Source organism: Chlorocebus sabaeus, chromosome 20 (assembly GCF_047675955.1).
Source record: "Chlorocebus sabaeus isolate Y175 chromosome 20, mChlSab1.0.hap1, whole genome shotgun sequence".
In the NCBI taxonomy this organism is placed as follows: Eukaryota; Metazoa; Chordata; class Mammalia; order Primates; family Cercopithecidae; genus Chlorocebus; species Chlorocebus sabaeus.
In genome coordinates, this window is record NC_132923.1 from 104,471,997 (window position 1) to 104,487,704 (window position 15,708).

Below are 15,708 nucleotides of genomic sequence, written 5' to 3' on the forward strand. Positions count from 1 at the left end.
TATTGTATACAGTTGTGCAGTATTTTACATAATATGAGTATTATTTTCACAAAAAGAACCAGAAAATTAATGATGAGTCTTTTCTTTCTCTTTCAACTGACCTAGACATTTATTGCACTTTTAAATTCAAGTATGTTTTTAGAGACCAGAATTATTAAACATACTATTATGGCTCTTTTGATCCTGTGTAGGAGATGACTTACAGTCTCTTCTGTTTCACTTTTTGGATGAATGGCTTTATAAGTTCAGTGCTGATGAATTCTTCATACCCCGGGTAAGCAAAGGTTTTTCTTTTTTATTGAGCAAATGGATTCTTAGTTCATATTTTAAAATAGAACAGATGATTTAAAATAGGACATGTGAAACAAAACAAATCCATACAAATAAGACGATACTGATTTGCAAAAATCATAATGACCACGGGTACTTCCTGGTTAACCTGCATTTGCCTATGTGTGAACATTTTGTATTTAGATCTCATGTATTTGTCACTAATCAGGATTGTGTGATAAAAAGGTACCTACAGTTTTCATCCACGTTTTTTTCTGTTTTTGTTTTTGATAGAGACAGGGTGTTGCTATGTTACGGAGGCTGGTCTTGAACTCCTAGCCTCCAGCAATCCTCCTGTCTCAATTTTGCAAAGTGCTGGGACTACAGGTGTGAGCATTGCACACAGCCTCATCTACACTTTTTATATGTCCCAAGTTTGAGCTATATTTATGTCCATCCATTGTTCCTTTTGTTCCATTTGAAAAGTAGTAGCCCTGTCACATTGGCCTAAGTTAAACAATTGCAGCTTTTAGTTTTCCTTAACATGAAAAAAGGAAAAGCCAAATGGAGATTGCTTGCTGCTGGCATCCTTTAGAAGGGAACACATCTGCAAGTCATTGTTATTTAACAGAGATGGCACTCTCTGCTTTTATAATTCCTCCATTCTCTGCTTTACCAGCTTCACTGCTTATACTCACTCTATCAACTGACTCACTCACCCTACAGAGTTCAAGTGCCTACCAGTATTTTATTAGGCTCAGAGTGATTGAAATCCTATGTCCTCCTCCACCATATATCTATTTTCCCCCAGCGTTAAACAACAGCTTTTATTGAAGTGGCAGTGTACAGCAGCAGTGGAGTTACTGCCCCCTGCAGAGCAGGGCTACCCTATAGGCAGTGTGTCCAGAGTAGTCCTCTAACACATATCTTGCAGAGAAGTTCTTTTGACTCATATTTTTGGATCTTACATCCTTCTAGAATGCCTCCCTTGAATATGTAAGAAAAAACTTATTTCCTTGAAATATATTTAATACTCAGCTTGGGCAACATGGCGAAACTCCCTCTCTGAAAACAAACAAACAAACAAACAATAATAATCTGGTGGCACGTGCCTGTGGTCCCATCTACTCCAGAAGCTGAGGTGGGAGGATTGCTTGAGCTTGGGAGGTGAAGGTTGCAGTGAGCCAAGATCATGCCAGGGCATTCCAGCCTGGGCAACAGAGCGAAACCTTGTCTCAAAAAAAACAAAAACTAAAAAACCCATATACATATATATCTCATTTGTTGTCCTATTTATTTATTTTTTTTTTTTGAGACGGAGTCTCGCTCTGTCCCCAGGCTGGAGTGCAGTGGCCAGATCTCAGCTCACTGCAAGCTCCGCCTCCCAGGTTTAGGCCATTCTCCTGCCTCAGCCTCCTGAGTAGCTGGGACTACAGGCGCCCGCCACCTCGCCCGGCTAATTTTTTGTATTTTTTTAGTAGAGACGGGATTTCACCGTGTTAGCCAGGATGGTCTCGATCTCCTGACCTCGTGATCCACCCGTCTCGGCCTCCCAAAGTGCTGGGATTACAGGCTTGAGCCACCGCGCCCGGCTTGTTGTCCTATTTAAGCTAATATTTTAATTTTCTTTGCTTCACAGAAGTTGTATGCTATTGTTTTCTAGAAAACGTTGTAAAGGCCAGGCGTGGTGGCTCACGCCTATAATCCCAGCACTTTGGGAAGCTGAGGTGGGTGGATCACCTGAGGTCAGGAGTTCAAGACCAGTCTGACCAATAAGGTGAAACCCCATCTCTACTAAAAATACAAAAAAAATGGATTGGCCGGGCGTGGTGGCAAGCACCTGTAGTCCCAGCTACTTGGCGGGCTGAGACAGGACAATTGCTTGAACCCGGGAGGCAGATGTTGCAGTGAGCCGAGATCACGCCACTGCACTCCAGCCTGGGCGACAGAGTAAGACTCCGTCTCAGGAAAAAAAAAAAAAAAAAAAAAGTTGTACAGGTTTTTAGTAGATGGTCCAAAAAAACAAAACAAAACAAAAAGATTTTTAGTAGATGGTCTATTATGAGCTTTTTTAATTAAAATTTTTTTTTCCTCTCTAGGAAGTGAAAGTACTTAGTATTGATCAAAGAAATTTCAAATTACGATCAATTGGGTAAGTTTTGAAAGTCTTTTAAGTACCAAGTTAAAGTTATATTCTTATTGAATTCGATGGGCAAGGAGACAGAGGGCCGCTTGCAGATCGAGTTTTGTGGGATGTCTAAGGACTTGGAAGGACCAGAAACTTATCAAAATAAAGTTGATTTTAATTGTTAAATCTGATTCCCAATTTGTTGATTTTTAGGGAGAGAATACAAATAATTGCTAAATGGCACAGCATAAAGCCCAGCTTAGTGGATGGGAAACACTGACACATTTTTTTCTCATACATTCTCACTTTTAGACCTATTTAAATCAGTTCTTTCTACTAACAAATCGTACTTTTCTTTTCCTGCCAGAGTTTGCAAACACTTAATTAGGTCACTTTGACTGGACTTGTCTCTCAGGTTTCTTTAGTCACTTAATTATATTTTTTAGGTTTTTAAATTTTTTTTTTTTTTTTAGATAAGGTCTTGTTCTGTCACCCAGGCTGGAGTACAGTGGTGCGGTCACAGCTCACTGCAGCTTCAGCCTCCTGGGCTCAAGGGATCCTCCCACCTCAGCCTCCTGAATAGCTAGGACCACCAAGTGCACCACTACGCCTGGCTGACTCTTTTGTTTTCTGAAGAGATGGGGTCTCCCCATGTTGCCCAGGCTGGTCTCAAACTCCTGGGCTCAGGCAGTCCCCTGGCCTCAGCCTCCCAAAGTGCTGAGATAACAGGCATGAGCCACTGTTCCTGGCCCTCCTAGGTTACTTTTACATACAACTTTTAAATTTTATTTTCATTTATTTTTTATTTATTTGTTTTTTTTTGAGACAGAGTCTAGCTCTGTTGCTCAGGCTAGAGTGCAGTGGCGTGATCTCAGCTCACTGCAACCTCCACCTCCTGGGTTCAAGTGATTCTTCTGCCTCAGCTTCCCGAGTAGCTGAGATTATAGGCGCCTGCCACCATGTCCAGCTAATTTTTTGTATTTTTAGTATAGACGGTGTTTCACCATGTTGGCCAGACTGGTCTCAAACTCTTGACCTCAGGTGATCTGTCCACCTCGGCCCTCCCGAAGTGCTGAGATTACAGGCCTGAGCCACTGCGCCCGGCCTCATTTATTTTTTTAGAAATGGGTTCTTATTCACTATGTTGCCCAGGCGTCCTCCAACTCCTGGGCTCAAGTGATCCTCCTGTCTTGGCTTCCTGAGTAGCTGGGACAACAGGTGCACACCACCACACCTGGCTCGATTTAATTTATTGATTTATTTGAGACAGGGTCTTGCCCTGGCCCCCAGGCTGGAGTGCAGTAGTGTAATCATGGCTCACTGCAGCTTTGAACTCCTGGGCTCAAGTGATCTCCTTCCTCAGCCTCCCAAGTACCTGAAATTACAGGTGCGCACTACCGTGCCCAGCTAATTTGTTGTTGTTGTTGAGACAGAGTCTTGCTCTTGCCCCGGCTGGAGTGCAGTGCTGCAATCTTGGCTCGATGCAACCTCTGCCTCCAGAGTTCAAGTGATTCTCCTGCCTCAGCCTCCTGAGTAGCTGGGATTACTGGCGCCTGCCACCATGCCTGGCTAATCTCAGCTAAGTTTTTATTTTTTATAGAGATGGGGTCTTGCTGTGTTGCTAGGCTGGTCTCTAACTCCTGTGGCCCCATTTTATATTGAATTTCATTCACTTCTTTTTTGTAAAGTGAGATCTTTTATTATCTTCACCTCTGTGTTGTTGTTGTTTAACGAGTAAAGAAACAGACTTGCTGGGTGCGGTGGCTCACGCCTATAATCCCAGCACTTTGGGAGGCGAAGGCGGACAGATCACGAGGTCAAGAGATTGAGGCCATCCTAGTCAACATGGTGGAACCCCATCCCTACTAAAAATACAAAAATTAGCCAGGCATGGTGGTGGGCACCTGTGACCTGAACTACTCAAGAGGCTGAGGCAGGAGAATCGCTTGAACCCAGGAGGTGGAGGTTGCAGTGAGCCAAGATCGTGCCTCTGCACTCCAGCCTGGCAACAGAGCGAGACTCCGGCTCAAAAAAAAAAAAAAGAAACAAGCTTGTCCAAAAGTACTAGCTAATATGTGTTTGAACAGAATTTTAAAACTGCTCTTTCTACTACACCACGTTGTGATCTTCAGTCACATTAGTGTCAAAGGCAGAGAGGAGACTGATCCCAAGTTCTAGATTACTTTTCTAGGGCCTTCTATATACAGATCATGGATACTTTTAGAAAAGTTGTAAAGTGCAAACCAAGTTTGGAGCGTATTATAGAGTCTAGTATTTTGCCTTTGGTACTCAGACTTGCTTTCTGCAATGGGAGGTATTATTTAATTAGTTTTTTTTTTTTTTTTTTTTTTTCATTTTTGTTGTTTTTGTTTTGAGAGAGGGTTTTGCTTTGTCTCTCAGCCTGGAGTGCAGTGGCATGATCATGGCTCACTACAACCGTGACCTTTTGGGCTCAAGCAGCCCTCCTACCTCAACCTCCCATGTAGCTAGGACTACAGACATATGCCACCATGCCTGGCTAATTTTTTTTTTTTTTTTTTAAACATTTTTTGTAGAGACAGGGTCTCACTACATTTCCCAGGCTGGTCTCTAACTCCTGAGCTCAAGCTATCTTCCTACCTCAGTCCCCCAAAGTGCCGAAATTACAGGTGTGAGCCACTGCACCCAGCCTACTTTAGTTTCATACCTCTGAGGATAGTAAAAATTTTGAATATGTTACTACTCTGTTTTGAAACAATATTTATTAAACAATGTTTGTTGAGATTCCACCATAGGTACACTATATTGGGGCACATTTATTTTGAGATCAACTATCAACCTTTTTTAAGGTTTTTTAAATTAATTTTTTTGTTGTTTTTTAGATAGTCTCACTCTGTTGCCCAGGCTGGGAGTGCAATGGCATGATCTTGGTTCACTGCAATGTCCGCCTCCCAGATTGAAACCATTCTTGTGCCTCAGCCTCCCGAGTAGGTGGGACCACAGGCACATACCACCATGCCTGCCTAATTTTTGTATTTTTAGTAGAGACGAGGTCTCACCATGTTGGCCAGGCTGGTTTTGAACTCCTGGATTCACCTACCTCTGCCTCTCAAAGTGCTGGGATTACAGGTGGGAGCCACCATGCCTGGCCACTATAATTAAATTTTTTTTTTTTTGAGACAGAGTCTCACTCTGTCGCCCAGGCTGGAGTGCAGTGGCGTGATCTCAGCTCACTGCAATCTCTGCCTCCTGGGTTCAAGCGATTATTTTGCCTCAGCCTCCTGAGTAGTTCAGATTACAGGTGCCCACTACCACGCCTGGCTAATTTTTGTATTTTTAGTAGAGACGGAGTTTCACCATGTTGGCCAGGCTGGTCTTGAACTCCTGACCTCAGGTGATCTTCCTGCCTTCGCCACCTAAAGTGCTGGGATTACAGGTATGAGCCACGGTGTACGACCTTCTTCGTTTTGCTCTGTCGCCTAGGCTGGAGTACAGTGGCGTGATCTCGGCTCACTGCAACCTCTGCCTCTTGGGTTGAAGCGATTACCTGCCTCAGCCTCCCAAGTAGCTGGGATTACAGACATGTGCCACCACACCTGGCTAATTTTGTATTTTTAGTAGAGACAGGGTTTCTCCATGTTGGTCAGGCTGGTCTCAATCTCCTGACCTCAGGTGATCCACCCACCTCAGTCTCCCAAAGTGCTGGGATTACAGGCGTGAGCCACCATGCCCAGCCTGTAATTAAAAATTTCTTTTGAGGCAGAGTCTTGCCCTGACACCCAGCCTAGAGTGCAGTGGTGCAATCACAGCTCACTGCAGCCTTGACTTCTGGACTCAAGCAATCTTCCTGCCTCCTCCTCTTGAGTGGCTAGGACCACAGGCATGTGTCACCACACCCAACCAATTTTTTTTTTTATTTTTTAATTTTATGTACAGATGAGGTCTCCCTATGTTGCTCAGGCTGTTCTCAAACTCCTGGGCTCAAGCGATCCTCCCTTTGGCCTTCCAAAGTGCCAGGATTATAGGTGTGAGCCACCACGCCCGGCCTTAACTATCAACCTTGAGAGCAAATAATGACCACTGCGCACATGTCCCTCAACAGCTGTATCTTCTGACGAATCAAAATGAAACAACAGCTCCCTGACCCCACCTGTCTCTTTTGGCTTTCTAGCATGTTAACCACATTTACAAGGCTTATTTTAAAATATATAAAGAGAGAACAAATCTTAATCATGTTTTAATTTGTATTCTCAAGGTGGGGAGAAGAATTTTCATTGTCCAAGCACCCTCAGGTATGTTTTAAAATCCAGTCATTAAGAACATGAAAAATTTCCTTACTATAAAGTTCATGTATGTGACAGTCAACTTCAGTTAGTTCTAACTGGTGTAAAGTGATAAGTTTTTCTCAAAGTTCTCTGACCTGTCTGGATGTATTTTGTTAAAATACTGTGATTATACACACCTGATTTAGTGGATGAGGAGTCAGCATTGGGTTCTAGGGTCAGGTTTGTTCAGATTATTGTGAGATTTGAAATTCCCTTTGCCTTTTTGACCTTTGATTTCTTCTCCTATAATAAAGATGTTGGACTAGATGTTCTCTATTATACCTTATACTTTCTGTGTGTCTCTAGATTCTGTATTTGCCGACCTGTATGGCGTCACTCTATGATAGGAAATATATTGGAATAGGAGTTGGCAGTTTTTTTTTTCTGTAAAATGAACAGAAAATGAATGTTTTAAGATTTGTGGGCCAAGAATGACAGAAGAGCAGCTACTCAGTGCTTCTGTTGTAGCACCAAAGCAGCCATAGATAATACTTAAATGAATGAGTTCACTTGTATTCTAGTAAAACTTTTTTATGCCCATTGAAATTTGAATTTCTTACCATTTTCAAATGTAACAAAATGTCATTGTTTTGATTCCCGCCCCTCCCAACCATTTAAAAATGTAAAAATCAGACCAGGCACAGTGGCTCAGACCTGTAATCCCAGCACTTTGGGAGGCCAAGGCAGGCAGATCGCTTGTGGTCAGGAGTTTGAGACCAGCCTGGCCAATATAGTGAAACCTAGCCTCTACTAAAAATACAAAAATTAGCTGGGCGTGGTGGCATGCGCCTGTAATCCTAGCTGCTCAGGAGGCTGAGGCAGGAGAATCACTTGAACCTGGGTGGCAGAGGTTGCAGTGAGCTGAGATTATGCCACTGCACTCCAGCCTGGGTGGCAGAGCAAGACTGGTCTCAAAAAAATAAAATAAAAATAAATAAATAAAGATATAAAAATCACTCTTACTTTATGGGACTGTAGAAAAAGAGGCGATTTGGCCTGTGGGCTATATATATTTTGCTGACCCCTGTGTTTAGGCCAGATACAGTCATAGGTCACTTAACTACTGGGATACATTCTGAGAAATGCATCTTTAGGCGATTACGTCATTGTGCAAACATCATAGAGTGTACTTACACAAACCTAGATGGTATAACCTATGCTATATGGTATAGCCTATCGCTCCTAGGCTACGAACCTGTACAACATGTTACTATACTGAATACTATAGGCAGTTGTTACACATTGGTAAATATTTGTGTGTTTATATTTCTAAATACCAAAAAAAGGTATAGTAAAAATACAGTATTATAGGCTGGGTGTGGTGGCTCACGCCTGTAATCCTAACACTTTGGGAGGCCGAGGTGTGAATCACCTGAGGTCAGGAGTAGGAGACCAACCTGGCCAACTTGGTGAAACTCTGTCTCTACTAAAAATACAAAAATTAGCTGGGTGTGGTGGTGGGCGCCTGTAATGCCAGCTATGTGGGAGGCTGAGGCAGGAGACTGAACCTGGGAGGCAGAGGTTGCAGTGAGCGGAGATCATGCCCTAGCACTCCAGCCTGGGCAACAAGAGTGAAATACCGTCTCAAAAAAAAAAAAAAAAAAGGTATTATAATCTTCTCAGACCACCATCATATATGCAGTTAATCATTAACCAAAATGTTGTTATGCAGCCCAAAACTGTATTCTAAATTCATATTTGCCATTGGAAGTATTCAGAATGAATCGTGAGCAAATTAATTTCATTTACTCCTAAGAGTTTTTGTTTATGTGAGACAGTGCCTTGCTATGTTGCCCAGGCTGATCTGAAACTCCTAGGCTTAAGCAATCCCCCCACTTCAGTCTCCTGAGTAGCTGAGCTTATAGGTGCATACCACCAATTCCAGCTTGGTACTCCTAACAATTTTTTTTTTTTTTTTGAGACGGAGTCTCATGCTATTGCCCAAGCTGGAGTGCAGTGGCACGATCTCGGCTCACTGCAACCTTTGCCTCCCAGGTTCAAGCAATTCTTCTGCCTCAGCTTCCCGAGTAGCTGGGATTACAGGCACATGCCACCATACCCGGATAAGTTTTTGTATTTTTAGTAGAGATGGGGTTTCACCATGTTGGCCAGGCTAGTCTCGAACTCCTGACCTCGGGTGATTCACCTGCCTCAGCCTCCCAAAGGAGGCATGAGCCATCACGCCCAGCCAACAGTTTTTATTATTTCTTTTTTTTCGAGACAGTCTCACCCTGTCACCCAGGAGGGAGTGCAGTGACACAATCTCTGCTCACTGCACCCTCCCCTTCCTGGGTTCAAGGGCTTCTCGTGTCTCAGCCTCCCGAGTAGCTGGGATTACAGGCGCATGCAACCATGCCCGGCTACTTTTTGTATTTTAGTAGAGATGGGGTTTCACCATGTTGGCCGGGCTGGTTTCAAACTCCCGACCTCAGGTGATCCACCCACGTCGGCCACTCAAAGTGCTGGGGTTATAGGCGTGAGCCACCGCACCCAGCTACTTCCTATTTTTTGAATGAATGAATGAATAGTCAAATAATTTTTTTTTTTTGAGATGGAGTCTCACTCTGTTGCCCAGGCTGGAGTGCAGTGGTGCAATCTCAGCTCACTGCAACCTCCACCTCCCAGGTTCAAGTGATTCTCCTGTCTTAGCCTCCTGAGTAGCTGGGATTATAGGTGCACACCACCACGCCCTGCTAATTTTTGTATTTTTAGTAGAGGCGGGGTTTCACCATGTTGGTCAGGCTGGTCTCCAACTCCTGACTTCAGGTGATCCGCCTGCCTTGGCCTCCCAAAGTGCTGGGATTACAGGCATGAGCCACTGCGCCCAGCCAATCAAACAACTTTTCAAAGCAAAAAGGAATGTTTTACAAATAGCTTATTAAAACATCTGGTTCCTGGAATATTTCTGGGTTTAAAAATACCTTCCTGGTTTTAATATTGTCTTTACCTTCTCTCCATGAATCCATATTCCATCCATCCATGAGTTTATGCATGCATTCAGCAAATGTTGAATCAAGTGCCTCTAGTGTTTCAGACATTTTTTTACGCACTCAAGGTAGAACTGTAATAGGATAAGTGAAGTCTCTGCCCTCACTGAGTTTTGTTTTTTTTTTTTTTTTGAGACGGAGTCTTGCTCTGTGCCCAGGCTGGAGTGCAGTGGCCGGATCTCAGCTCACTGCAAGCTCCGCCTCCCGGGTTCACGCCATTCTCCTGCCTCAGCCTCCCGAGTAGCTGGGACTACAGGCGCCCGCCACCGCGCCCGGCTAGTTTTTTGTATTTTTTAGTAGAGACGGGGTTTCACCGTGTTAGCCAGGATGGTCTCGATCTCCTGACCTCGTGATCCGCCCGTCTCGGCCTCCCAAAGTGCTGGGATTACAGGCTTGAGCCACCGCGCCCGGCCTGCCCTCACTGAGTTTAAAATGTAATGGAAGAAGTGAGCCAGACAAACATGTAAACACATAATTTCAGATAGTGACCAGTGCCATCAGGATAAGGTAAGAGTAGTTGGAGGAGGGGTGGGGGTCAGAAAATACATGTTTATTAACCCATTCTCATGCTGCTGATAAAGACATACCCAAGACTGAGTAATTTATAAAGGAAAGAGGCTTAATTGACTCACAGTTCAGCATGGCTGGGGAGACCTCAGGAAACTCACAGTCATGGCGGAAGGGGAAGCAAACACTTCCTTCCTTCTTCACATGGTGGCAGGAAGAGAAGTGAGTGCTGAGTGAAGGAGGAAGCCCCTTCGAAAACCATCAGATCTCCTGAAAACTCACGCACTATCACTAGAACAGCATGGTGGAAACCGCACCTGTGATTCAATGATCTCCACCTGCTCCCTCCCACAATGCGTGGGGATTATGGGTACTACAGTTCAAGACGAGATTTGAGTGAGGATACAGCCAAAATATATCAGTATGTTTGAGAAAGTGATATTTGAGCAGAGGCAAGAGAGATAAGTGAGCATAAATATGGAAGAACTTTCCAGGTGAAGAAACAGGTGTAAAGGCCCTGAAATGAGATAAGTTGTCTTCACGGAACAGCAAGCTGGAGCTGAGAGTGAAGGTGTAATAGTAGCAGATAAGGTTGTAGAGATAGGGCCACAGCCTCTTTGGTACAATTTGGTAAGGTGGGTATAGGATCGAATACTCATGTGTAGAAGTTGGCCTTCTGATGAGAGCAGGGACAAGCCATTCATTGCAGCCAGGGAGGCTAAGGTGAGTACAGATACAGCATGATGGTAGATTTGGTGGTGAGAAGATGCGTCAGTTCTTACTGAGTTGCTCTTACTTTCTCTAGGAAGCACAATTGATTGAGAGTGAGAATGAGGGAGGAATGATCACTAGAGGAGAAGGGAAAGAATTGTCTCAGAGAGTGAAAAAGGGAATTTATTGGTAATTGTAAGATTTTACTGCAAGTGCTGAATTCTTGTTTGAGATGTGTAAACATACACTCAGGGTGATACCAGTTAGCATGGTGTGTGCTGCCATAAGCAGACAGTTGAACTTGAATTAGGTTGTGGTTTTGCCAGGTGATTGTGGCAGAGGAGAAAAAGCAGCGGCACTGCCACTTATATCCTTCTGTGAAATCTTCCTTTTTTTGTGTGGTGTACAGCTAGCAAATGTCATTTACGTATTGCCTGATACATTTTATGGTGCACAGAATTATTGTAGATTCCTTTTGGAGCTGGAAAGAACCTAAGAGAACATCTAATTCTGTGGTTTTAAACTGGGGCAGGGTTGGGCAGTGTCATGTATCAGAGACGTGTGGAGAGCTTTTGACCTGGGAAAGTGTATCTTACTCTTCAGCTAGACTTGGAAAGAGAGGAGTCCCAAGAGGTGAATTGAGTGTTGGCAGCTGAGGAAAAGAGAATAGGTTGAGTTCCTAAGGCCTAGGTCAGAGTATAAGGAGGTGGTCTGGGTTTCAGAAGGAGCCCCGAGCCATAGTAGAAAAGCTTGTGTTGTTTGATTCAACTCATTTTTTTTTTTTTTAAATCATCCTCAAAAGCTTTTTACTTTTTTTTCTTTCCAACTTTTATTTTTAGGTTCACGGGGTGCACATGCAAGTTTGTTATATGGGTACATTGCGTGTTGTGGAGGTTTAGTGTACAGATAATTTTTCACCCAGGTAATCAGCGTAATACCTGATAGGCAGTTTTTCAATCAGCAGACCCGGTGTCTCGTTTCCCTCTTTGTGTTCATGTGTACTCAATGTTTGTGTCCCTCTTAAATATATGGAAACGTGGTGTTGGTTTTCTGTTCCTGCATGAATTCACTTAGGATTATGGCCTCCAGCTCCATCCATGTTGTTGCAAAGGACATGATCTCATTCTTTTTTATGGCTGTGTAGTATTCCATGGTGTATATGTATCACCTTTTCTTTATCCAGTCTACCATTGATGGGCATGTGGGTTGATTCTATGTCTTTGCTATTGTGAATAGTACTGCAGTGAACATACCTATGGATGTGTCTTTATGTGATTTAACCCATTTTATCAATGAAAAACTGATGTCCAGACAGGCCAGACAATTTCTATACCCAGGTGGAAACAAAGCCAGGATTTGAGTTCCATGTCCCAATTCCGTTGTGCGTGTGTTGCCTCTAATTTTTCTTGGATCCCTGTATACTATGCTAATTTCATAATGAATTGTTTCATGTGAGTTTTTCATTTTCAAAATACCAAAATTTTTACTTTCTGCCGATTGTTGCTAGAGTTAATGATTATGATTTCAATATCCTATTTTCCTATTTTTTTTCCTCTAACCCCAACTTTAGGGAACAGAAGTCAAAGCAATAACATATTCAGCAATGCAGGTGTATGATGAAGAGAAGCCAGAAGTTTTTGTGATCATTGACATTTAAGACACCAAAAAAGACTCCTATGAATAACTGCTTTTTTTTTTTTCCTTTTTTTCCTTTTGAGAAGACACTATGAATTAAATTCTACAGCGTCTTTTGATACGTGGAAATTTGTAGAACAGAAATGTTTTAGTTAAAGTGTGACTTTCAGAAAGGGAAAATCAGGGTACAGCCTTAGTTTGTGTTCCCCAAATAATCAGACTTTAAAGAATTCTTCAATCCCCAAGGGACAGTTATGGTCCTTTGATTCTCTGCTGTGGCAGTAGGTGCCTCATGCCCTTCCAGTGCAATGCAAGCCCTCCGGCCTCACCCCAGCGAGGAGCACTGATGTCAGCAGCAGCCTGAGGCTAAATCCAGGTTGAAAAAAGAGTAACTTGAAAAAATATATTTGCACACACAGAATTTTGTTTTTCTTCCAAGTTGGTTAAGACATATATTTTCTTTCTTTCTTTTTTGTTTTTGAGTTGGTCTTGCTCTGTAGCCCAGGCTGAAGCGCAGTGGCATGATCTCGGCTCACTTCAAGCTCCGCCTCCTGAGTTCATGCCATTCTCCTGCCTCAGCCTTATAGGTAGCTGGGACTATAGGCGCCTGCCACCATGCCCAGCTAATTTTTGTATTTTTAGTAGAGACGATTTCACCGTGTTAGCCAGGATGGTCTCGATCTCCTGACCTCATGATTCGCCCGCCTTGGCCTCCCAAAGCGCTGGGATTACAGGCATGAGCCACCACGCCTGGCTACAAGACATATATTTTCTATATGTACATCAAGGGAGGTTGTGTTTTAGGTTGCTATAGGACAGGTATCCTGTATTCCAGTTGGTTTTTATAGAGAAACAATTAGACTTCTCTAGATAGAGCCCTGATTTTCTCTTACGCTTTCACTTTTTTAAAAGCACTGATGATATTTCCTATTTTCTCATAAGAAAACGTCAATACTATGCCTTACAAAGAGACTTTTCCTTCTAATGTAGAATTTTATTTGAAAGTGAGTATATGTGTATAACTAGAGAATAAAAGGAGAATTTTTGAAAAATTTATTTATTGTTGTTGTTTAACTACCTAAGCTATTCGTCCTTTTTTTTTTTGAGGCAGGATCTTGCTCTGTCTCCCAGGCTGGAATGCAGTGGTGCAATCATAGCTTACTGTGACCTCAAACTGCTGGGCTCAAGCAGTCCTTCCAACTCAGCCTCCCAAATAGCTGGAACTACAGGTATGCACCACCATACCTGGCTAAGTTTTAAAATTTTTTTGTAGAGATGCGGTCTCACTATGTTGTCTTGAACTGGTCTTGAACTCCTGGGCTCAAGTGATCTACCTTGGCCTCCCAAAGTGCTGGGATTACAGGTGTGAGCCACTGCACCTGGCCTAACTATTTGTCTTTAAGGAGACATGAGGCCAGGAAAACAACCTTAAAATGGTCTGAACTCTCAAAGTAGAAGACTTTTTATAAATGAAATTTAGTTTGATTCACAACTTTTTTCTTGTTTCTATTGATACAGGTATTATCTTTTGGGATCAAGAGTTTGCAAAGTTGCTATTTATTCACAAGAACATAAAAAAAATTGCCACTGGGTGGTGCTAAATATCCTCACAGTATGGCGAACTTGAACTAAAAGGAACGGATTAGCAACTATTTTTCTATGAGTGTTTAACAGAAAATAGGGTTAATGACAGCCGGGCACAGTGGCTCACACCTGTAATCCCAGCACTTTGGGAGGCTGAGGCAGGTGGATCACCTGAGGTCAGGAGTTCAGCCCAGCCCGGCCAACATGGCGAAACCCTATCTCTACTAAAAATACAAAATATTAGCCTGGTGTGGTGGCAGGCGCCTGTTATCCCAGCTACTTGAAAGCCTGAGGCAATGAGAATCGCTTGAACCCAGGAGGTGAAGGTTGCAGTGAGCTGAGATTGTGCCACTGAATTGCAGCTTAGGTGACAGGGTGACACTCCATCTTAAAACAGAAAAAGAAAATAGGGTTAATGAAGAATAGGCCAAGAGCCTGTGGTTTGAAAAGCAGCTCTTCAAATGAATATATAGCAGGAACACTGGGTAGTGCTTTTTAACCTTCTTTGTACTCAGGCACCTTTTACAGATTTGAATTGTAACTCTTCAAGCCAAAAACATCCCTCAGAACCCTTTTGTTTTTTTGAGACGGAGTCTGGCTCTGTCGCCCAGGCTGGAGTGCAGTGGCGCGGTCTCGGCTCACTGCAAGCTCTGCCTCCCGGGTTCACACCATTCTCCTGCCTCAGCCTCCCGAGTAGCTGGGACTACAGGTACCCGCCACCATGCCCGGCTAATTTTTTTCATATTTTTAGTAGAGACGGGGTTTCACTGTGTTAGCCAGGATGGTCTAGATCTCCTGACCTCGTGATCCGCCCGCCTCGGCCTCCCAAAGTGCTGGGATTACAGGCGTGAGCCACCAGGCCCGGCCAAATTTTATGTATTTTTAGTAGAGATGAGGTTTCACCGTGTTAGCCAGAATGGTCTCAAGTCTCCTGACCTTGTGATCCACCCACCTCGGCCTCCCAGAGTGCTGGGATTACAGGAGTGAGCCACCGCACCCGGTCTAGAATCCTTTTACCTTTTATTAGGATTGATTGCCAGGCTGAGATGGGGCTCTTTTTTTTCACAGAACATTTGCATTATCGTGGGCTAATTGGAGCTTGATCGTGAAAATGAACAATGGAAGACCAGGAAGGCAATGAAGGCCAAATCCAGAATAAGAAGAGGATTAGAGCTAGAATATATTAAAACCAAGTAGAGCTGGGCACGGTGGCTCATGCCTGTAATCCCAGCACTTTGGGAGGCCAAGGTGGGTGGATCACTTGAGCCCAGGAGTTTGAGACCAGCCTGGGCAACATGGTGAAACCTTGTTTCTACAAAAAACACAAAAATTATCCATGTGTGGTGGCATGCACCGGTAGTCCCAGCTACTTGGGAGGCTGAGGCAGGAGAATCTCTTGAACCCAGGAGGCAGAGGTTGCAGTGAGCCAAGATCGTGCCACTGCACTCCAGCCTGGGCGACAGAAATAAAACCCTGTCTCAAACAAAACAAAAACTACATGGGGCACAGACTTGCTCAGGACAAAAAGCATGTGAGGCAACTATATTGTTACCGGTGAAAGGTCTTGCTTGACTATGAGTTG

The 15,708-nt window shown here is 43.5% G+C and overlaps 1 protein-coding gene across 3 annotated transcripts in view; it reads left to right on the top strand.

Annotated features, from left to right (window-relative positions):
• Positions 1-13,598, top strand: part of ZBTB8OS (zinc finger and BTB domain containing 8 opposite strand) — a 32,710-nt gene extending 19,112 nt beyond the window's left edge. For 2 of the 3 annotated variants that reach the window (XM_007979564.3, XM_073007551.1), the window contains exons 4-7: positions 192-274; positions 2,370-2,422; positions 6,633-6,669; positions 12,478-13,598. In XM_007979564.3, coding sequence (XP_007977755.1) covers positions 192-274; positions 2,370-2,422; positions 6,633-6,669; positions 12,478-12,564 — 260 coding nt within the window. In that variant the 3' untranslated portion in view covers positions 12,565-13,598. Of the gene's footprint in view, positions 1-191; positions 275-2,369; positions 2,423-2,611; positions 2,694-6,632; positions 6,670-12,477 lie in introns of those variants that run through there. The other variant, XM_073007550.1, reaches the window with a different exon arrangement.
• Positions 13,599-15,708: the final 2,110 nt, after the last annotated feature.